This window comes from Oryzias latipes, chromosome 4 (assembly GCF_053564925.1).
Source record: "Oryzias latipes strain Hd-rR chromosome 4, Olatipes_Hd-rR_3.1".
Classification (NCBI taxonomy): domain Eukaryota; kingdom Metazoa; phylum Chordata; class Actinopteri; order Beloniformes; family Adrianichthyidae; genus Oryzias; species Oryzias latipes.
Window position 1 is genome coordinate 18,651,969 of NC_136240.1, and position 24,137 is coordinate 18,676,105.

At 38.2% G+C, this 24,137-nt stretch overlaps 2 protein-coding genes and 1 long non-coding RNA gene across 3 annotated transcripts; 1 reads left to right on the plus strand and 2 right to left on the minus strand.

Annotated features, from left to right (window-relative positions):
- Positions 1–584: 584 nt before the first annotated feature.
- Positions 585–6,499, minus strand: pgm1 (phosphoglucomutase 1). Its single transcript, XM_004068020.5, has 11 exons — positions 6,123–6,499; positions 4,206–4,368; positions 3,948–4,091; positions 3,693–3,818; positions 3,419–3,609; positions 3,173–3,327; positions 2,949–3,064; positions 2,718–2,853; positions 2,289–2,472; positions 1,973–2,107; positions 585–1,209 (listed from the first exon to the last, which is right to left on the minus strand). Exons 1-11 carry the CDS (start codon positions 6,366–6,368, stop codon positions 1,120–1,122), a joined length of 1,686 nt encoding a protein of 561 aa, XP_004068068.3. The 5' UTR covers positions 6,369–6,499; the 3' UTR covers positions 585–1,119.
- LOC144991880 (uncharacterized) lies at positions 6,337–17,217 on the plus strand. Its single transcript, XR_013655543.1, has 3 exons — positions 6,337–6,469; positions 10,228–10,315; positions 17,084–17,217. It is a non-coding gene; the product is annotated as an uncharacterized LOC144991880 (long non-coding RNA).
- efcab7 (EF-hand calcium binding domain 7) lies at positions 10,193–23,184 on the minus strand. The gene is made up of 13 exons (XM_004068021.5): positions 22,799–23,184; positions 21,100–21,311; positions 20,798–20,884; positions 20,001–20,199; positions 18,491–18,612; positions 15,285–15,423; positions 13,372–13,481; positions 12,998–13,161; positions 12,670–12,803; positions 12,434–12,582; positions 12,142–12,351; positions 11,191–11,298; positions 10,193–10,513 (listed from the first exon to the last, which is right to left on the minus strand). Exons 1-13 carry the CDS (start codon positions 22,926–22,928, stop codon positions 10,433–10,435), a joined length of 1,845 nt encoding a protein of 614 aa, XP_004068069.1. The 5' UTR covers positions 22,929–23,184; the 3' UTR covers positions 10,193–10,432.
- Positions 23,185–24,137: the final 953 nt, after the last annotated feature.

Consider the following 24,137-nt stretch of genomic DNA (forward strand, 5'->3'; position numbering starts at 1 on the left):
CTTGATTTTTTTCACCAACCTCTCTTCTATTCAACTAAATTGTAACCAATTTACCCCCAAACACCAGAGATCATTGGCCAAGAAACAGACACTAATCTAGGGTTTAAAGTCAGATCCAAGTTACCTCAAACCTTTCAGTGAAATTCAACTCCTGGGGAGGAAAAACAGACTTTTGATTTGCTTTCTGGTATCCCAGAACATCCTAAACTGTAGGTGTAATTACTCATCAGGATTGCAGTGATTATCCCATTTTTCTAAAAAAAAAAAAAAAAAAAGATTTTGGAGGATTAATTTATCAGCTTCTATTGTATATATTTCTTGCTGCAGGAATGCTGGGAAGCAGAGACCTTTTCAAGACATTTGGCTTTTCTCCTGGAAACTGCTTCCTTGCTTTCTAAAACAATAGCACTACATTTGTTGGAGTTCTTTCACAACTACACAAACATGCTCAGCACCACTGAACGCGTTCTTCTCTTCCGTTTCCCTGGTAAATATTCGGTTTTCCCAGCGCGAGTCTGTCCAAGCTGCTGCAGGTCCTAGCATCTGTGAACACTTTAGCTAAATGAAACAATAACACAGTTGACTTTTGTCCTTTTCGATTAGATTTTATTTTTATTTTTGTGACTTCAGTTATGGTTCAGGCTGAGAGGCGTTTTCAGTAACCTAGAATTATTCATCAGAGGGGAAGGCACCAGGGAGAGGGGTGGAGGGAAACATGCTGCCCAGAGTCACTGCTTTCCCCTCGGTTCAGCAGTGCCAGCGTTACAAGATGTGAAGCAAATCAACTAGTTTTAGGAGGTTACACACAAGGACAAACGTGCTGCTACAGAGACAAAAACATCAAACTTTCACAACTTTTCTGACACCTAAAAGAATTTATGAGACCTGTCGTGTATCTTAAAAAGCTCCCTACAGTCTGGTGCTACAGGATGGCAGTGATTAACTCTGAGCAAAATCAGAAGACCTAAACTATTCCCTTGCATAACACACATTTTCCATTTTTATCCAATTTAATAACAGCGGGCAAAATAGCACAAAATGGGGGGGGGGCAGCTTCACCTCTGTTGAAGCAGAGGTATCATGTTGCTAATTGTGAGCGCTTGTGTTGAGGCAGAGGAATCATGTGATCACAGTCGGCCCGGTGCGTCCCGTTCTCTCGTGAAGCTGCGAGACCTTGAGGGCGATGTCCACCAGCGGCGCCAGCATCACCTGAGCAAGAACAAACACAGGGGTTCAGACTTCCTGTTCAGCCTTTTAGGTCTAAAGGTCTCATCCGAAACACTGGTCGCCTCATAAATTCACTCTACTTACTGCTATTCACCAGTTACAAACAGTAAAAACATAATTTTTTAACTTTATTAATTATATTAGTAATACTAAAAGGAAAACATCTGGATAAATACCACCATATCCAATTGTTTATACTGTAAGGATTTAAAAGGACAGAAAAAAAAAACTATTTTGAAACATTACTTCTTCTTGCATATTCTCCAGATGTGCGAATCAAAAATACTGAAAGTCAGTGAATCCTGTGCTGCAATTTTCCCTCTCTCATTGGGATAAAAAATTACTGTTTTTAAAAATGTACATTCTCAGAACTTTTGGGAACACAAGGCTAAACTTGTTACTGTATTCCCTTCCCTGCCAGCAAAAAACAAAAACAAAAAAAAAAATCATCTGCTCGAGCCACTTGCTCTTTGTTTTCTGTCTTTTTATACATCTTCTAATCTGTCATTCTTCAAACTTTCTCTCTGTGAGCATTTCCCCTTCTAAATGACGTTAGTTCAACTTCTCTCGGTGAAGAGCTCCACCTAATGGAAGCTGGGAGTTCTGCACACCAGACAAGATAGTTTTGGAAATTTGGCGAATATTTTTTCCCATTTAAAAAAGTACCATTGAAAAGAACTTGTATTAGTCTGACTCTCTGTCTAAACATTTCTCTAAATCCTCTAGTAAGTTACTGCGGGTTAACCTGCGGGTCCTGGTAAATCTTCTGGGGATCCTTTTCATAGCTGTCTATGTAGAGCCTGATGGTGGCTCCAGCACTGCCTGTGCCGCTGAGACGGAAAATAATCCTAGAACCATCAGAGAAGATGATCCGGAGGCCCTGAGAGAACGAAAGAGCGAGTAGACAGAGTTCACGATGAAAAGAAAAAATACACAACTCACATTAGTGCATGCCACTATTTGGATATGACCGTTTTGTCACATGTCAAATAAAGTGCCCAACACCAAAGATTTGAGCCTAAACAGCTAAAACTGCTGTTACAAACTTTAGTTAACTATACCTGGTTTTTGGACACACTGCCATCTACTGGGTCTGTGTAGGCAAAGTTGTCAGCTACAGCCACCACATAACTCTTGTCCCCTGATGAGAATGTCTTTCCTACAAAGGATGGTTCAAACATTTGTGCCTCCAGATCCTTTATCATCTTGTTAGCAGCATCCGAGTCGACCTCCTCGTAGTCGTACCTGAATGAAAAAGACAAATGAATGAAAAAGCAACCATGCAAATAACAGTATTTGGTCATAATATGACAGGGGGAATGAGAATCTCTACACACCTGCAAACAGTGGGCACTTTAATATAAAAGTGTATATTGTCTTAAGATAAATTACTCTATTATTGCACCATATTAGTGATTTATTTATCCAGTTGTTCAAAAACTTTAGATTCTCCCTTTATTTGGCAATTAACTGAACACATTCGACCAGACCTGGTAAAAAAGTTTCTGCCAAACGTCTGCCAGTGATTCTTCATGATCTCCTCCACGCTCTGTTTCCTGGTGGCTAAGATGGACAGCCATGCAAGCACCGCCCACAAGCCGTCCTTCTCCCGAATGTGATCCGAGCCTGGTAGGTGTCAGCACAGGACGGGTAAATGACGGCTAACACCAATACTTCACAGAATTCTAAGCAAACACGGAAAGCTTAAGGCTTGCTCCCACCAGTGCCGAAGCTCTCCTCTCCACACAGTGAAAGTTTTCCAGCATCCATCAAATTGCCAAAGAATTTCCAGCCGGTTGGAGTTTCATAGAGCTCCATCTGCAGAGCTTTAGCCACACTAGAAGAGACAAAAACATACCATAAACCCAATGAGTAGAAACGCTTCTTCAAAGAGAGCTCTTAACTTATTTAAAAATGATTTGCTGGTGCATTGTGCAGTTTTTACTTGTCCAAAGCCCCACTTGTGGGCATACTGCGGGCCAGGCCTTTGACACCGGTCTTCTTAAAGTAAGGAATGCTGGTTATGTTGGCAGCAATGGCGGCTACAGAGTCAGAGGGGTTCACAAAGAAGCCATGTTTACCCAGTACCATGTTTCGGTCCTAATGATGAGACAAAAGGCAAAAGGGGGTTTTTCAATAACCCAGGACATAATGAAAGACAAAAACTGCAAAAAGGAGTTGGATCCCTTACACCGTCACCATCAAAGGCAGCTCCAAAGTCATACTCTCCACTTTTCATGGTGTTGACCAAATCAGCAGCGTAGGTCAAATTGGGGTCCGGGTGGTGGCCCCCAAAGTCCTCCTGTGGTACACAGTTGACGGCCGAGTTGGCAGGAGAGCCCAGCTCTTCACAGACGATCTTCCTGATGTAAGGACCGACCACTAAAGGGAGAAAGAGTGTGCTTTCCTTATTGCTGTCAGACCTCACTTTGTGTTGCTCTAAAAGTCCCTGTGTTCCTTTATACCTCCATGCATAGCATCCAGACGGACATTGATGTGATTGGGCCCGGAGAGAAGATTCTTTAGTGCAGGAAAGTCAAAAATGTCCCTTAGCATCTCAGCGTAGGCTTCCACTGAATCAACAATCTCCACTGAGACAAATCAAGAGGGAAACAAGTACATGTCAGAATAGGAGAACCCAGGGCACAACACAAAAACCAGATTTAACTCACAGCAAAAAAATGCAGTAACTGTATTTAAAAAACAAAGAAGCTTCCTACCAATGAAAGGCTTAAACGTTTCCACTTCAAAAGTCTGCTTCCCGATCTTAGAAAGGTCCACTTTGAGATCCGGGCAGATGTGATACTCCTGCAGGGCTTTACTGATCTCAAATATTTTGTTTGTGATGCCTTCAGGAGCAGGACCTGCAAAGTAAAAGAGAGGCCTAGCAAATGTAACAACAACAAAAAAACACCAACTTGGAGCCTAAAAACTGCACAAGCATATCTCCCTCCACAGCCTAAATCTGAATCTCTTACCTCCACTTGAAATATTGTACTTGATACCAAAATCTCCATTGGGGCCCCCTGGGTTGTGGCTAGCTGTGAGAATGATTCCCCCCACTGCCTTTATCTTGCGGATCACACAGGAAACTGCTGGGGTGGACATGATGCCATTCTGGCCAATTACAAGGTGATTAATCTGCAAAACAATTAAACAAGATTTTTTTTGCAAGTGCACAGACGGAAATACGCATAAGAAGTTAAACTGAGGAGAAAAAACAAACAAAAAGCATCACAAATATTGAACATTAGTGTTTACTTTGAGGATCAGGATCATGAAGTTAGGCAATGCTAACCAAGATCTCAATTAACAGGCTCAATGACTTTAAAAAGAGATTACTTTTTCTCTTTGTGTCATTTTCTGGGGTTCTTTATGATTATAAAATACTTCACTACAAAAGAATAGCATGTGCACCTTCACCCATTTTAGTTTTGTAATCCCCCCACTATCTTGGTCTTACTTTGCTTAGCATTTGCACAAGAACAGCGAACCAGTGCTCTGTCTCTGCTATTTACTCTATTAGGCAGTTCTACCAACAACTGGTTTCAGCATAATGTTCACCAAAAAATGTGGAAAAGCTCAAATCTTCATGTTGGATCAAGTATAATCCTCTAGGGGTCTGCAACCTGAGGCTTTGGAGCCACATGTGGCTCTCTGATTAAAGAAAAATAAAATGGGTTTAATTTTCTAAATTAATGTATTTTTTGGACTATAAGCCACATTTGTTGAAGCAAAACAGTCAAAAAAGTCAAACCCATTTACAAATTGTGGAAGCACAGTACAAATCTCTTTGCTGAGGTTTGCTGCAGAGGGGAAAGGTCATGCACTCAGTGCAGCCTTAATGTCACGTCTGTCAGTGATGTGTGTGCTTGAAACAGCCTGTGGCACAAATAAGACAAACGCCTGACAACTACATAAACCATAACAAGTTCTAAAATATATAATATTTAATGTATTTGCAAGTGGAACTCACAAACAACTGTGGAGTAACCTGATTGGTTGATCCCCCCCCCCCCCCTTCCTTTACCAAAGTGGTATCTCCCCACAGTTCATTTCGCAAACAACCCCCCCACCAGGAATCCCTTTGCACAATTCAACTGTGTTTGCAGAAGTTTACAACCACCAGCTTGCATGTCAAAACCCGAGATGATGCAAGTTAGAGAATGACACTAATTTTTCGAGCCTTTACGACCAAGAAACTTTCCTTCCTGCTCAAAGCTAATTGTTTCCTTCCTCCGTGTACTTACCGAGCAGATGATCTGATGACTGGAGACGCTAAAACTAAGACTAGAGGAACTTCTGACACCTGTCAGCTGCTCGCGAAATGCTCAAAACTGTTCATAAATCAATACATTTCTTCGGAGACGTGCTATTGGAAAAAAAACCTGACATGGCAAGCAGAGGCAGCGATGACTTCTTCGCCCCAAATGTATCGCCAGCAGCAGAATACTTGAAAAAACAACACGTCAGGTTTCTCTTTGCTAGCCCGAATACGTAAAACACCCAAATTTAGTGGCATAGCACCACCAAGTACACGCTTATACCGCCATAAACAAGGAATATAACTAATCTAAACTTCAGTTTCATTCATAAGATTCAGATTTAAATCACAAATGACCTCTGAATGACAGTTGGAGGGCTTTTGCTAAGGATGGGGCTACTGCTATTGTAAGCTAGCATGGAGGTATTTACGTCGATGCACCACTGATGGCAAACTTTTAAAGATAAAATAATGTCGTTTCAGTTTCGAAATATCTTAAAGCCTTTTTTTCAACTCTAACGTGCAAGCTTGCGCTAGCTTAGACTGAACAGGACATGTTGTTTATTCAGCTAGCAAGACGAACAGGACGAGCATCAACTAGTACCGCGTCTCCTTCATTACTCTTACTGACCCCGTTGGCCGCTGCAATCTGGACGATCAGCTGAATGGCGTCTTTCATGAAGAACCTGCCGTCTCCCCCGACCACCAAGGTGGCCGCCTGGCGCTCCGCAGGGTCAACCACAGAGATAATGCTTTGGATGAAGTTTTCCGCATAGTGCTGGTTCTGCTGGAACACCGTCACCCTCTTTCTCAGACCGCTCGTGCCGGGCTTCTGGTCCGCGTACGGTTTGGTCTTCACTGTGGTAATTTTCACCATTTTTGACCCCGAAGGAGCACCGATGGTCACCCCGAATATTCCGCAGTGTGGTCCGACAAGGAGGTGACTGTGGAGGCTGAGAGACTGCACGTATTCACGAGGTAACTCCCCCTCACACACCCCCTTTGAGTTAAAGGGCAAGCAGCGACCCACTCTGCCGTGTTAAGCTGTAGTTTTCTTCTGCAAGCAGATTATGATACCTAAAAATATACGTGCATTTGCATTTAGTGTGTTTTTTATATAAAATAAAGTATAACAGGCAAAGAAAATCTTGTTTTGGGTGTTTTTAACATGTTCTTGTGGCCATATTTTTCGCACGATGAAGGGCATAATGAAGAAAATTAGGCTTAAAATTACATTTCTGAGTATTTCTTTATTCAAATCGTTGTGAGTCAGGAGCAGATAAAAAATGTCATTTGAAAAAATTGTAGTTGTGATGTAGGTGCTTCGGTCGGCGGGTCACAAGCTCCCTGCTCCGCTCTATTCTGAGCATCCACGTCCAGACAAATAGATCCATGTGCGTCTTTGTTTCCTCGTAACGGCTGGCATCTGACTCAGAACTGTACAGCAGGGTATCTCCAATACTGCTAGCCATTTTTGTTGCACCAGTAATATTACGTTGGGCTGTAAGTAAGTAGGAGAGAGTGTAAACAAGGGATGATGGGAAAAAGGGCACTTCATACTCTGCCAACTTAGAGACGAATTTCTGACGCTGCCGCTCTGTAGAAACTAGGCCACAGAAAACAACACAGATTTGTGAACAATTGCCTAACAATGGCTTAATCATGATTTAAAAAACACTGGGAACACTTTCCATCAAAAGATAAGAGTGGGACTTTAAACTAGCCTGTTTTTTACCCATAAAAGAAGCGTTTTATCATATTCAATGATTTTTAAAAATTGATTGAAGTCAGTAAGTACATAAATTAGTCCAATCTGTAGAAATTCTTTGCTAATTTTAAAATCTCCATCTAATACCAAAAAAAAGTAAAAAAATGAAATAAAAAGAATACATACAAAGCTTTCCCTAACCACAAATACATTACTTTTTCATCCCAATTTGTTTTCTGTATCTAAAACTATCAACTAAATATATAACTAAAGCAGTTTTGTAATAAAATCAATATTTGTAGATTTTGATTTAGGCCTGACAAACATGTTCTTCTCACGGTTGAGCCACATGCACAAAGGTCAGTGACAGCAAGGTCTTGCAACAAGTTCTCAAGCAGCCCAAAAATATTGTAACCTCTACATTTGTGTGCAGAAAAGGCGGAAATGTAAAATATCTGCTTAGAAAGAGCAGCATTTTTTAAGGTCTTTGATGTAAAAGATGTGACAGAGTAAGGGGAAGTTTCACATGATCTATGGCCACAGCTATTTTCAAGTTACATCATACAGTATGTGAGTTTGATCATCACAAAGTCTACTCTCAGACACGTGGTCCCAACAGCATTTACTCTATCTAAGGCCCTAAGTTACATTAGTCACACCAGCACTTTACTGAAATGAAATAAGACCCAGTTCATTTATGCCTTTAAAGCTTACACCTGTTGTTTTGCACTTTTAACATGTTTATGTTTCTTAAATTCAAATCTATATTAATTGTAATTAAAAGTAAAATCCCATACAAATGTTATCACATCTACATTTTCTAGTGTTTGACGAAGCCTGCAGGGCTGGGTGAAGAAGAACAGATGGGCTCAGGGCATAAAATACATCTATGCCTTGTGACATTTAGTATGGAGGCTCTACTGTTTCAGCATTGAAAGTCAAAGGGCACATAATGGCTTGAGAGATATAAATAGAAGGTCAAGACTAAATTGTAAAGGCCAGAGGCAAGTCAAGTTTAGACTTCAGTGCAATACAAAATAATGCATCGCACTGCCAACCTCAAATGTGTACTTATGCACATCAAAATGATAAAGACTAATGTGACCTCTAAACTGTAGCCCTGATATATATATTTAGCCCAATGACTCGAAACAAGTTGCCTGTGCAACAAAAAAGTGGTCACATAAAAACATTTCAAGGTTCTGGGGTGGTCTAGCCAATCTTTGTACCTAAATCCAACACAGAATCTGTGGTTATGCAGCAACAGCCCCCAAAAGCTCAGGTTTTGAAACGATCTGCATGGATGAATGGAGCAAAATAGCAGCAACAGTGTTGATTAAGACCTAAAGGAGATTTTTGATTTCTGTCATCGTCAACCAGTATTGAGTCATTGTCAACCAGTATTGAGGAGAACATTTGTTATTGACCAAATAATTATTTTTGTCTCAATTTTGCAAAGAAATTCTTTAAAATCTAAAAATGTGATTTTTATAGATTTTTTTTGTATGTATCATCTCTCTCACGGTTGAACCATGCCTTTGATGAACATTAGATCTCTTTTTTTAATATATAAATTTTGGTCCAAAGAGTTTATTGGAAATTCAGATTTTTTTGGCTAATGTATTGATCTAAACATTGATTTTATTTGGAATAAATGAAAAAAGTAGCTTTAATGCAGAGAACAATAACCGTACCCCTAGTAAAAAGTTTGCAAAAATACATTAGTTCACAAAGTAGCAACCTTGGTAACCTGACCTTAAATAAATAAAAGCCTTGTGTTTGAAAAGAATCTATCTGCTGGTAGTACCACGTTGGCTCAATTCAGGATTCATTATTTCTAAATTATGAAAGTTCAGGAAGCATGAGGCTGCAGGGATTGGTTACTGGAGTCCTGATTTTAATCTGAGAACTTGTTTGCATTAGCAATGACTTTGGAACAGTCTATACCTCCATTGACATCAACTAAAACTGCATTTGTGTCAGTGTCTCTTCTGAGTGCAGCTTTTAAAACTCTCTGAAAACCTTGACAAACTAGAAAAGTGGGTGGGATTATCAGGTACAGTCAAATACTGTAGTTTGGTTGGATTTTATCTTGAAGGCACTCCCTATTGTCACACAGGTTACCAGTTAAATATAGAACTGATTTTAAAGTACTGCTACTAATTTCTAAATGGTGGACACAATTACCTTTCAGATCTATTGGTGGTAAAAAAAAAAAAAATCAAACAGGCTGCAGCTGCTTTCAGCTGCTCTGCAGCACAGATGGAGCTCAGACCTTCACCTATTGCTTCTATATTGTTCCATCCATTTAAACGTTGTTTCATTTATAGAATGTTGATTTACTTTTCTTGTTTTTGCATTTGTCTATGGGCGGCCGTGGTGTACGGAAGAGATTCTGTGGCATAATTCAAAATAAAAGTCAAAACCATTTTCTTTATCATTTTAATTAAGTGACAGAATAAGCGGTGTTGAGGAAGAAATTGAAAAAGAATTTTAGTGGATTGCTTTTTCATTTTAATTTTGAGTACAAAAATTTTGAAAATGAAAAGGCATTTCTTGTTTTGACTTTTATTTTGAATTATGCTACAGAATCGCTTCCATAGTGGTGCAGCAGTAGGGCGGTCGACCCCACGATCGGAACATTGCAGGTTCGATTCCCGCCCCTGTCACATGTAGAAGTGTCCTTGGGCAAGACACTGAAAACCACCTTGGTGGAAGTTGCCAGTGTTTGGACGCGTGTGTGGATGGGTTTGCGACTGTAAAGTGCTTTGGGCCTTTGAGGAAGGTAGAAAGCGCTATAGAAGTATTCGCCATTTGCCTAAAGCAATAGGAACGTATATATACGGTGCATAAAATGGTCTTGTCTTGCCTTCTCTTTTGTGTGATTGGTTATAAAAATACTGTACAGAGGACCTCAATATTATCAGACATTTACAAAAAAATAAAATAAAAATAAGTAAATTGATTAACAAAAGAAGCATTACAATAATGGGTAAATGTCCTAATATTTACTTTTATTGATATGAAGGTTTGAATAGAAGATGCTGAAGACAGTTTTAGATGGACGACGCTGATTCACCATGGTGATCCCGGAAGGGAAAAGCCAAAAGGAAAAGGTGAATTCATATTTTTTATGGGTACTGCATCCACTCCATTCTGTTGTTTGTTTGTTTTTTACTGTAAAATGCTTTTAAGGAAGATTTGATCTCTTCTGGAGTCAATCTGGAGGTCTTTCATATGCTGGGCAAAATGGTTTCCAAGCAGTTGTAGATCCAATCCTGCTTGTCATTAATGGGCATAACATGTTGGCAAACCTGAAGGAAGAACATAAAAATCAGCATTCAATTCCTCAAACACCAAATATTCATATGATGAGAATGTCTTTTTTTGTGTGGTAATTCTGTCAATTCACCTGGGTGTGTGTTTGTATATGAAATGATGTCAAGTTTAGCTCCCGGCGTTCATTAACCTCTCTCATTAAGTAGTACTAGAAAATATGTAAGTAATTCTGGGAAGTTCAGCCGTTTGTGTGTTTTATTATATGATGCAAACATCTTAACCTCTTATGGAGGTACTTTAGAAATTTAATGTAACAAAATGCTATCCTTCAAAAGTTTTTGTTCTTTTCCTTAAATTAAAATATCTCTGATTATACTCCTCAAACACATGAAGTGAAATTATAGATGAGAAATAAGAAGGAAATCTTCCAGATGAGCATAGTTAAAGGTAAAGTAACATTTATGCTTTTCTGTTTCTCTTTACTCTGGAGTCCTTGGTTTGGATCAAACTGATTTACAAACATGACAATCATATTGTCTTTTACCTTCACACATGCAGTTCCTAATTTGCTGTCTTTTCCTGAATTTAAACTCCAAACATGCTCATGTACTTGCAGTATATTGATTGTTTTCCCCGTTGACATTTACTTTCATAAAAAAACAGAGAAGCAAATAACTGTTTTGAATATTTTTACAAAATAAAAGGTTTTTACCATCTTAGTCCTGGCTGGAATCTCTACTGCAAACACCGTCATGCCCCTGCTGCTGCAGCAGTTCCTGCTCTGCTCGTTGTTTACATGAACAGTCACTTTCTGATTTGTCTGCAAAGATTCAAAAAAATGATGAAGTAAAAGTGCAGAATTTTAAAGCCCCCTGTACATTACATTAAAAAAAAAAAAATCGTTCCCTAAAATTAATTATTTGTAGCCATAAAAATACTATTTTATGCACACAAATTAGCATTTTCTGCATACAAACTAGTATTTTGTGGGCACAAATTAGCATTTTGTAGGTAAAAATGAGCATTTTGTGGCCACAAATTAGTATTCTGTGTGCACAAACTAGTATTTTACTATCTTCAATATCTACTGTTAATTTGTGGCAACAAAATACTTATTTAAGCAAACAAAATGCTAATTTGTGGCCACAAATTATTAACACGAGGGAACAATTGATTATTTTTTGGATGTCATGACCAGGGCTCCATAGAACGTTTTGCTAAGAAAAGAGTAAAATGAATAACAGTTTTTATAAACAAAATTGTAAATGTTTTAAATCAACTTCTGAACACTTTAAACTTTAGGAGATTTTTTTTTCAGCAGTGCTTTAGCATAATTAGGCTTTTCCCACAGAGTAACTTCTGTTTCCATGAGAGGAAATGCCCCTGCTGCATATTAATGAGTCTGGAATGAATAGTTGACCACCACACACTAAAGTATCCAACAATACAGAGACTTAGAGTCTAGATATACCATACACACAAACACCAAACTAATGCAAAAAAAAAACATTTAAACTCTGCTGCAATTTATGAAAATAATTTTCATTCAGAACCAATTATGGCCCCTTTTAGTACTCATTGAGATAAAAAATTAAAGAAATCAGGATTATCCACTCGGTCTTCTTTGAATCTGTGATAACTTTTTAAAACGTTGGTTGTCTACCTTATTGGCAATGACAGAGGAGATTCTGTGCTCCCCTCTGTAAGTAAAGATGAAGACATTGTCATGCCCTCTTAGTGCTTTGGCTCCACTCTTTGCAGTGATGGATTTCTGGACAGCCTGGTTCAGCAGCTTGGGTCCTGATTCCAGACTAAGGGATTGAATGGACGGCTGAGAGCTTTCACAGTACACGTCTATTTGAAATGGACACGCCTAATGACAGAAAAGGTGACAGATTATGCATTTAAGTATAGAAAATTCTATTTTTTTGATTGATATTAGGTGTGTAGCTCACCTCTGTAAGCTCCAGCATATGGTTGTAGCCCATGGCCTCCAGGGTTACCCACAAGTCAGCAGAGTCTCCATCTTTCTCTGTGGCCTCCATCAAGTTCAGCTCCATGAAACCCTGTCGGGTCAGCTGATTCTTTCTCATATCAAAGTTTTCTGCAGATATAGAATACAAACATAAGAAATATAACATCCTACTTAATAATATTTAGTTTAAGAAAAGAGCAGTCATGCCAAAATCACCTTTGCAGACAGCCCATGCCTCTTTATCACACTGCTCTCCACTGGTCCTCAGCTCAAAGAAATTGTATTCCTCCAGGCTCAGCAGGCCATTTCCATCCAGGTCTATCGTGTCAAAGATGTCAGACAGCACTTCCCTGTGGCACAAATTCAGCATCACAAGAAAAGTCAATCTGAGAAATTCCTCGAAATCCCAAATATTTTTAAAAAATTAAATTAAATTCCACGATTTTCATATTGAAACCTCCATTGAGACTAGAATACACATTTGATGACACTGGATAAAATAACTTGTCATCTTTAATCTGGTGATGGAGTCAACGGGCCTGACCTTAGCTCGCGGGTGAAGTCCAACTCCCCGGTGTCAGTCTTGTAGACCAGTTCCACAGATTTACCCGGAAAGTTCTTTTTGTTGTGTTTCTTTAACCTGCAGCCACTGGTGAATGGAAGCAGGTAGTACGTCCCAGCGTTTAACTCTCCCATCCAAACATATTTCTAAAGAAAAAAATGAGATATTTTTAAATTAAATATATCCTTTGATTTATTTAGAGATGTCATTTGTCCTCATAGTCAAGAAACCGATTAATCCTTTAGAACTAGGACATCCTGGAATAGATATTTTTTTAACTAAACAGGGGCTAAAATGAAACATTTCACATCTAAAATCACATCTCACAAATCCCAATTTAGTTCCCACAAACGTACTTCCTTGTCTTTTGATTCAGTAAAGCACACTAAAGTAGCCTCCTCTCTGGTTTCACCAGCTGACATGATGAAAAGCGCTGTGTCTACTGTCATGCATGACGAAGGCTTTTCTAAAAAAAGAGCAGAAGCGATTAAATAATACATGACAATAATGGACATACTGGCACTAAATTTACCCAACTGACACATAATATTTTACATTACAAAAGAAAGGGGGAAAACAAATACACAGTAGAACTCTGGCAGATAAAATGAATTAAAAGTTAATGCAATCCTCGTTCATTTTTCAGTGTGACTGAGTTCTGTTTTTGAAATTTAATGTTTTAGAACTTGATGATTTGAAACAATTGAGACAGAAAAAACTAAAGAAGACAATCAATCAAAAAAAAGTATACGTATATACACATACATAAATGTACACATATACATACATATATTTCCATATACAGTGTGTAATTATGCCATTATAGTTATGCTTAATGATACAGAGCCACATTTGCATTTTTACATAAAGTAAATTACACTTTTTTTAAATAAACTTCCCATTCTCCGGTTCATAATTTCCATTTAGAGTTATTTGTACTTTACCAGTCCCAGTCCAGATTATTTAGTGAACTCATTCCAAGTATTAAAGGAATATCAAGTTACAAAGATGAAGTGCTTTTTGATTATCATAATAAGATTTAAAATCATTTCAAGAATCATTATTACCGTACAGTAGGTAGAAAAGCGCTATATAATATATACACCATTTACCATTTACATATTACATCCTATTGTTATAAATAACTGAACACTTTGAGGTCATATTTTTCAGTTTGGAACTATGGTTCAAGTCACGATCACGGTTGACGTTTGGAGAGGGTGAAGATCTCTTTTGCCTTAGTTATTTACTTGAACTTATTTAATTTACTCTATGAAATGTTTTTTATTACTTATCTATTAGTGCTTATCTTTTGCTCAAACTACCATGACATGACATGAAATTCTCCAGGTCTTCAATATTTCTGACTACTATAACCTTGGCCTGATTACCAGGTTATTGATTCTGGAGTGTTGCTCCAAGTCGTCCTCTTGTTTCTCGAGTATTGGTCTTCTTGTCTTTATTCGTTCAGCCCGTAGCCTCCTCGCTTCTCCCACTAGCTCTGCCACTTGTTTCTGTAGCTCCATCAATTGAATCGGTCAGTTCAAAAGGGGCCCAAGTCCAAGAGGTTTGTTTTTCCAGGAAATGATTTTAATTGCATAGCTTTAAGGGAGACTGCACCAAATGATTAATACTTTACCCAGATTTAGCACCAGTTCATAGCTAACAAATGCTATAATATGAAGCACCTCACTTTGATAATTTCAGGACTAGCCAACTAAAGTCTCGGGACTTGGGCCCTTCTTGAATTAAACAGGGGCGCTGCCATATTGGATAACTAGTGCTGCCATCTATGGGATAAAGCAAAACCCATGCAAGAGAGGCCCAAGTCTTGGAATTTAGCATTAATGCATTTTAAATGTCAAGCATAGTCAATACATTACAACAGACTTGGGACTGTTTTGCACCTAATCAGATAGCTTTTCCCTTAAAGAACATATTATATCTCTATTTGGAAAAATTGTAGACAAGGGCCCCTTTTGAACTAACAGATTCAATTGTTTCTGCCGGCTCTGAATGGCTGTCAACCAAGCCATCAAGTGATTTTCTCAGTTATTTTTCTTTTCAGTAATCACGGGGCTTTTTCTTCAGGGCCATGGTCGGATCATTTTCCCAATAGATTTGGAATAGATAAAGTTTTAAGGTGCCTGAAACTGCTGAGCGATACAAGCTTTAAAACAACGTTTGGAGATTGTATCAAAAACCACGCCAATAGACAAGTGCAGCAAAAGAGCAACACAAAGGTGAAGCTTTTATTTATAAAACCAACCAGGTCCGTGGATGTTGAGTGGACGGATGGTGATGTAGACACGGGTCGTCTGGGGGACGTGGAGCTGGTACTGCAGAGAGCTGATACTCCCATCCTCCTCGACAAAGAAGCATCCCTTCCGGAAGCTGTGGTGCCAGTCCTGAAACGGTTCAAAAATATTCCTGTTTATCACTGGTTAAAAATCAAAAAATGTCAGAGCAAAGAAAACAAACAGCAAGTCTTAGACCCAGATACAGAAAGGATCTGTGAGCAAAAGACAATAATCTTCTTTTTCTTTTAGCCATTTATCCACTTCACAGAAACCAAAACTGATTTTTAGCTTGTATTTAAAGAGGGATACGTTTTTGTGACAGAGGAAGCATATTTTGGGATTTATTAATAAAAAAAAAAACAAGACGGGTTCACTTGATTAACAGAAACAGCAAATAGTTTTAATTACTATTCCAAAGTTTAATTTCTACTGAAACAGGGAGCATCAGCTCAGAAGCAGCTGGAGAAGCAATGCTCAAGCTGATCCAGCGGAGGGCGGGAGTGGCACACGGTGTTCCCGCTGCAGGCTGAGACTCTCTTACACCGTTGCTAAATACAGTCTTCCTCATCCCGATCGAGCAGTCATTAAAAACTGTCACGGGGATACTTTGGCAAAAATTTATGAACACCAGTATTTCTCTCATTTTGAAATCCTGTTGTTCCACAACTAAAAGGAGGGTAATAATTTGAAAATAGAGCAGGAGCGTCAACACCAGGAAATATCCCGTCCCCTCATTGGAGACACATTAAATGAAAACACAGTTGTGTGGACACAAAGTAAGAGGACACCAAGGGCCAAGCAAGCCTGAAATAGGCTATCCGTCTTTTTAGTGGACAAATAAATCACCAAGTTAAACAAAGAAAGTACCATAAAGTCTGAGCATGCTGCTCCTTTAAAATAAAGCCATTTTCTCAATATATTTATCGTCAGCTGTGGTAGGCGTAACAGATCAAACCATAACACTTCAGTGGTTTGTCCAGACAATATTAAATTAGAGAAAATGCCAGGCGCACCTATCCATTGCTTAAGGACATCAGAATGAATGCCTCCATAGAGAGAGGGTCAGCCTGCAGACTAATACACTTGCTGTCACCTGCTGTGGCCACCAAACTGATTTACTGTTTCTAAGAGGGGCACAGGACACTGAGGAGGCCACACCAGCATATGCAGCCCGCCACACCTCGCCTTTGTCTTACTGCGCTTATCTGTAGATGTGAACTATCCAAGCAGGTATTACTCATATGCAGATTGCAGTTTATCACAGAGGGTTCGCATCTCTGAGGTAAGGACACATACACACAATTTCTGCAACACATCTAATCTTCCCCTATAATGTCCCAGCTATTAGCCTGTGGCAATGCAGGAGTTATTACAGAGAGCAGAAAGTCCCTCTGAGGTCATCTCTGGACACTCAATCTTTTACCACTGTAATGCTTGGTCCTTTCCAATCTTAACACAGCATGTGGATCTAAGGGGGGGGGGGGGGGGGGGGTAAAGCGACGTGTGTGTGTGTTTTAAACTTATTTACCCTTTTTTTTCCTTTGTTGTAAAGCAAACCATCTGAGGCTAAGCCAGACAGGGTTGAAAACAAAGAGCAAAGAATCGATACGGTGTGCGAGTTTCCACCTGGGGTTACACGTGGCAGCGCATGTAGCTAAGAAGTGATCCGTACTGAGGCGAATGTTCACAAAGCCCCATCATCCACACATTTCCAGCTTGAGAAGCACTGTTTCTGCACCTAAAACATGTTTGTTTGTTTTTTTTTCAGTGACCTGTTTGCCAGACCTGATCTCTGTTGAAGCCACGCTGGATTTCAGCTGAATACAGTGGTTTAAACACTAAATTAAATACAAAAAAACTTGGTGTAGCTTGTATAAAACAATGTGTTTTCCTCCTTAAAACAGTTGTAAATCAAAACATGTAATGGATGGTTCTTTTGTTCCCTCTGACCCTTTTTTTTAAAACTGTATTCAAGAGTGTACAGGTTTTCTGAAATCTGTAACACGATAATTGATGAAAATGTTGGGTTTTATTTAAGTAAAATGAACTCAAAATAGAGAATGGTGCTTGAAATCTCCTGATTTTCACTCTAACTGGTCGCCAACCAGATTTGGCAGGAAACACATGAAACCTTCTGATGGAAAATTCCCTAAACTCATAGCCAGCAAGTCATTATTCAGGGTACCGGGTTGCTTCTTCGCTGTAGCGTGCCAAAGATCACACCACGAGGCATGAAAGCAAAAACGATCAATTCACTCATGTTGCTCTTTCTCTGTGCTTTCATGATCTAAACTTTCCGTGTCCAGAATGTGTTCCAACAGCCACACTGGAGAAATTCAGTACCACTCATGTTTCTCATGACAACTGAACAGAATAAAATGACTTCAAACTCATCATCCTTGCTCTTCAATTTGCTTCTGCCTTCACTCCTCAAGTATCAGAGTAACAAAAATAAAGAAGGATTGTCAGGAAGACACAAATAACGCCCAGTATGATTAGCACCACTGCCACGGTTGTGCTTATTTACGCAGGCCATGCTTCTCCCAGACTCTGAAATATCTGATGTGGTGAGAAAGTTCAACTGAAGACATTTTAAAATGTATTATCTATTGTGTTTTTAGGGATGTTTTCACTGCCAAAGTACTGAATCCTTGATTTGATTTACAACTATTATATTGTTACAAAAACACTTTTCATAGAATTAGTGGTAAAAACAAAACAAAATTGAACAACTACTCATAAGTTACACATTTTTACATTAAAAAGTAACTTTTAAATGCAGAATTTTCTCCTTTTCATTCATGTCTCCTTTATATTTCTTTATTCTATACTGGCATAGTCTACTTCAAGTTTTAAAAATCGCTCAGATATAAAATGGCCTATGAAAAGTTGTTTTGGTAGAGAGTATTTTGAGGCTGCAGAAAAAACTTTTTAAAACTCACCAAAAAAGTGACATTAAATCAATTATCAGTTCAGTTCCTTTCTCTGGTTATGCAATAAATCAAAAAACCTAAATATGCTTCGGTTGAAAATGCACAAATTTAAAGATTTGGTGGTTTTGTCTATTTTCTATGGTTCTAAAAAGAAAGATGCTGAACATTTTATAGTATAAGACATTTAAAGAAAAGTAATTAATAATGAACATAATATGTGTCGCTAAGTGGAGGGAAGTTACCTGCAGACCAGCAGGTTCTAAGACTTGGCTGGCCTTGGTGCTGCTGGATCTCATGGTAACGGAGTTTGAGAGGGATGAGCGTCGGCTGCGAGCAGAGGAAAGGCGGGACGATGGCTTGCTGTCTGCGACACAGAGACGCGCAAATAAGACAGGAATTAGTCACAAACCAGTTTTTAAAATTGACAGATTTATGATAAATAGTCACACACTTTTCAGAGAATTGATGAATCGAATGACATCACCCGATAAATAATTTGATCTTCTCAAAAGACTATCACTAAACGAGGTGAGAATGTTTTGGGATAAGGTTCTAAGAAAGCATGCTCTTTAGTCTGAGTCCCATGTCATTCATTAGAGCAGCAATAATCAGACAGGACACAGTTTTAGATCCATTATCTCCCACATCGTTCTCCTTTTGACATTATTTAAAGCCAGAAAATAGGAATTTACTGGTGAGAGGTCTGACTGTTTCTAGGCTTAGCATATCAAGATGCTGAGTAATTGGACAAATTTACACACATCTTGCAGGGGCTTTTGAAATAAATAGCCTCACTGTCATTGCTTTAATTATGAATGATGCAAGCTCTTGTGAGGAAGCAAGCAGAGAGGCGCTGAACTGTGGTCCTGATAAAAACTATTGATGTGATGCTGCAAGTGATCATACAAACAGATTTATTAAGACTAGAAAAATGTCGAATTATCTGGGAAGAATTGGATGACTTATTTAATTTTCACTGCAGGACGAATAGATGCTTTCCTTTAAAAAAAAGACAAATGACAGAAGAAACGGGAGGTCAAATAGCTCCGACTGTGAAGCATCGGATGTCTCCGTCTTGTTAAAGCCACAAATCAATACAGAGGAGAGGCCCACTAATATGATAATCCAGACCATTATCTTGCACCTTATTTGTTTTCACAGCGTTGGTCAGCTGGGCCTCTTCTTTAATCACCTCCCCAGTGAGAAAAGGAGGAACTCTCCAAATCAATAAGAGGGGCAGGCCACATAAATCAACCCCATCTTTCTTCCCACTGAGGGCTTATTCCTCAGCCATCATTTGTTCAGTCAAGCTTTTCTTCAAAACTGTAGTTCTGGGTGGAAAGGTGGAGATTTATAAAGTCTTTAGAGTTCTGAAATGTTATTCCGTCTTTGTATCTGCTAATGTTTCCAAAAGGTCTCACTTTAAACAATTTGAAAAAGGCTTTTTTTCCTCTTCAGTGAAGACAAAGCTTTTGTCAATGTTTTAATGGCAGCCATGATTGCCCAATTCCAAACACTTTCCCACCTCCCTCAAAACAAGATGACCTTATTGTTTGCTGTCATGATGTATGAGCAGTTAGACAAGTGGGGGGAAAATATCAATTGGTCAACTTTTTTTCTTGACTTGTACAATTAATCATAAAGGTGTGACGGGGGAGTGTGTAAAATTGGTCCAATCCTCTGCTCCTGTTCTATACTTTGACTAAATCCCAATACGGGTTACAAAGGTTTCAAATATTAGGCCTGCAGTACCTTTCTTTAGTGTTGAATCAGAGTCGGCATGGTGAGCCGCTGCCACTTCTACTGCTGCTGGGTGTGTAGACGCAGTGCCCTTAGGAAGGCTGTATGATTGACTGCCAAAGTTTTGCCTCTTTAATTTCCCATCAGTCTCAAGTTTCTGCATAGCAACCGTTTGGCACTGATGCACAGTTGATGCAAACAATCTGCAGAACTGAGAGAAACGACAAAAGCAGGACATGGCTGCAGCATTTAAATCTAACAAGAAGAAATGTAAAATGTTAATATTATGTCTGAAAATCAAAACCAAGATACCTTTGCAAAACAGTGAATGTTTTTGGATCTATTTCTTTGTTTATTAACAATTATTTTCCTTACAAAGACATGTTAACAAGGTAACATGTCTTTTTTGTTGTTCTTTTTTGGTTGGATGACAACCAGGTTGTCAAAGTATGCTGAGCTTTGATTTAACAAGCTTAAAGTCAAACGTGATTTGCTGATTCTTAGAGAAGACACTAATCAATCAGCTAAACTACAACCATCTGCCTTTCTGGCTTTAATTTCTATTGTTTCTTTATGTGAAATGATGAATCAAAATGTTTTGTAAAAGCCGTAATAACAATTTTGGAACTGCATTTAGTAGCATTTGTTTTTTGCAACACAACAGTGCACATTATCAAGCATTAAACAAAAGAAAAAGAACCAAAGTGCAGTTTTTGACGCACACTGTTTGGACATCTTGCATGTTTAAATCTAGTGAATGTATTAAACAAAGCAAAGTGATGGAAATATTTTTTCTGATTTTTTTTTACCTCTGCATAGTCCAGTTTGCCATCTTTGTTGACGTCAGCTAACGAGAAAATAGTGTCCACCTCCTCAGCTGTCATTTTCTCACCTTTCTGAAAGATAGAACATTTGTTTTCTGTTTTAAAACACTTGTAATCGAAATACAAAAAACAGAAATTGTCTCAAGTAAGTGATTTAGTGTTCATCTTAATTAATTTACTTTTTCATGCACATACATGGAATAAAATGAGGTCCCATCTGCTTTAGATATTATTCTAGTTTGCTGCATTAAGATAAAAGAAAACTTCATATGTTTTACGTCACTCACTGTGGTTAAAGCCTTTTCCAGTGCACTGTGGAAGATGTAGCCATCCCCATTCACATCCATAGTTTTGAAAGCTCTCATTAGCTCCGCCTCCTCGGTTTGTCTTTCACATTTGAGTATCTCACAGAAGTCATCAAAGTTCAGTTTAGACGTTCCAGGACTCCAGTATTTACTCAGAGTTGCTTGAGATGGATTTCTACCTGCCTGTTGAAGAACTGAAGAAAACAAAAAGTCATAAAGGAAAGAAGAAAAAAAACAATATTCAGTTTTGTAAAAAAAAAAGAGAAACTATAAAATAAACCCTCATTAAATGATTTACACTTGAGCTTATCTAAGTTTTGCACCAAAGCAAATGGTGGGTTTAAAAAAAACCCAAAATAATTTACGAGTTATTGATCATTTTAAATCTTTAAAAGCCAAAAGAGCAATGTTTTTCTATTGTGCTAGACCTCTATTTAGAAGTTACATAACTCAGCCCTGACACTGTCATTAACTTCAAGCATTAGACTGTTTCTTTAAATGACTGCATAGTGAACTAAATTACCAAAATTGACTCCACAATTCAGGATGAAAAATGTGCTTTTATCATTTGATGTCAAGGACTAAATTCTTTTTAATATTGAGAGATGTATACAGAGGAAGTTACAATGAACTTTAGCTCAACTGATAGTTGGAAATTCAAAAGCGTTAAAAAACCACTAAGCCTCAAATCCATGAGATGGGATTTATCTGCCTCAGACATACATACAAATGACACGTCAGCCACAACATGCCAGATGCTTATTGTATATTGTATAGCAGATATGGTTAAATCCTAGATTTATATCAAAGATCTGATTAGGAAAAATGTTACTTATGCATTAATAAACAAAGGCAAGCCACATTTACATGAGCAGTGTTTCTGCTTGCTTCTGACTCAACCATCAACCATAGTTATGAGGCAAAACTACTGATTTACCAGACCAGGTGAGATTTTTTTCCTATCTTCTTTTGTCCACCGTGTGAACTTCACCCTCTGGTTCCCACATTTTGACAATGGCTGTGGCTTTTCTACAATCTTGAATCAGTCCAAAATTCTTCAACTTTTGCCTTCAATTAGGAGTATTTAAGGCTAGGAAAACAGTTTCTTATTGGTTGTTTGCACGTTTCCAAGCCTATTGTCTGAGGTAGTGGAGGATCAAATCCACACACTGTCTGCAGATCTGAATGATTTGGTGTGCTCATCCTACAGGAACAAGCATGCAACATATTTCACTTTTTCCTATTGTTATGGCTGATACCATAAATGCTTAAATGAATGTATAAACGATAGAATTTATTCACTGGGAGCTTATAAAAATGGAAGTTAAATTTAGGGGTTTTATCCTAGTTTTTTATTTCTGTAGGGATCATATTTGATCTGTGAAATATATATGTGTTTATAATTTAACAATACCAGCACAAGAATTTGATTTGAACTGGTTTATTTCAAGCAATCAAATAGAAAAAAAGCACAAAAACAATACAATAATCAGTTATACATTCATACAATAACTAATCAAACTTAGGATAAGTAGACATATTAATAAATATTGCTTGAAAGGGAGTGGAAGGAATTAAGGAATTAAATCAATGTAATATGTCTTTCTTTACTGGTACTTCTTGCGTAACGTGCTCGGTGGCTAGCATAAGTCACATAAAAGCTTAAAAGTCATGATCTTACCGTGACATAACTGCTGCTTTGAAGTAATATTTGTCAAACTAGATCGGAACACGGCCAGATACGCAGCTCTACACTGCATATAGAACGCCTCCTCATCTTCAGAGGAACGTCGTGATTCTTGAAAAGACATATTTTGTTTGTTTCACTGTCTCTAGTTTCCGTTAGCTTGTCCTTTTATAAAACGCGGCAAAAGCTAATCAAGTAAACGCGCGAAACGGCACAACAACACAGCATAATTATGTCAATTCAATCGTTATCGTTTAATCGTTACTTTCATTGCATATCAGAGGAAACATGTGCCCTTGTCGCATTGCTACCATCGACCGCTCGTTGCTATGTAAACAAAAAACCCTGACAGTGCATCTGAAATAGGGCACGGAAGAAACAAAGAAAAACGTTCCGCGCAGTCCATGTTCTCCTTTTTACTGTCTAAATTCCTAATTTTCAAGAATTAAAAGGGCTAAATAATTGTCCTATACAAAACTAAAATACTGGATAACCTCCGTAGCGTTGCACGACCTTGTGTCTTTAGCCTAAAGATAGAGGACATTCTCTTTTTAGATCCTTTGTATCTGCAAAACTCATAAAAAATGGAAACTTAGAGTACTTCAGAAAACCCAAGGTGTACTTTGCTCAAGAAACCAGACCCAGAATCTGCAGAGACAATTGTATCTTTTAATTTAGAATGAAGCTGGGCTACAAATGTATTTAATTTATTTCATATACATATATACATCAATAAATATGCCCTGATACCCTTCGTTTTTGTCATCTTTAATTGAGGTTGTCTTAGGGAATGTTTATTTTATTTTACTTCATTTATTTTAATCTTGTTTTATTTTGATTTAGCAAAGCCCTCCATGTAAGGAATTGCAGTCTTTTCTATTGGTCAGTTTATTGTGCCACTGGGGTATCTGATGGCTGGCAATAATGCAATTATCCCAGACTTTGCCCAGACTCCATATGAAGGAGTCCATCCCAGACTCCATTTGAAGGTATTTGGCAGGTCGTCCTTTCCTTGAGACCTCTTTATGTGCAGGATTCCAAGATTTTTGTACCTGTATACAACATCTACCATCTGCCTTGTGGTGCTACAATCCGATGTATTCTAATATTGCTGTATCATGTTAGTGTGGATCAGTGAGACATGTAACTCCTTCAGTCCTCGTTCACTCTCAGAGTATTGTTCCATTTGCAAATGTCTTGGTATTCATGTGTTTGTTGTTTTTGTTTGAACTGGAACAATGCAAAAACAAAAACAAGAAAAATCAGAGAAGACAGGAAGAATTTACTGAAAATATATTCATATATCATACTTTTATTGCAAAGCTGCCTTTTT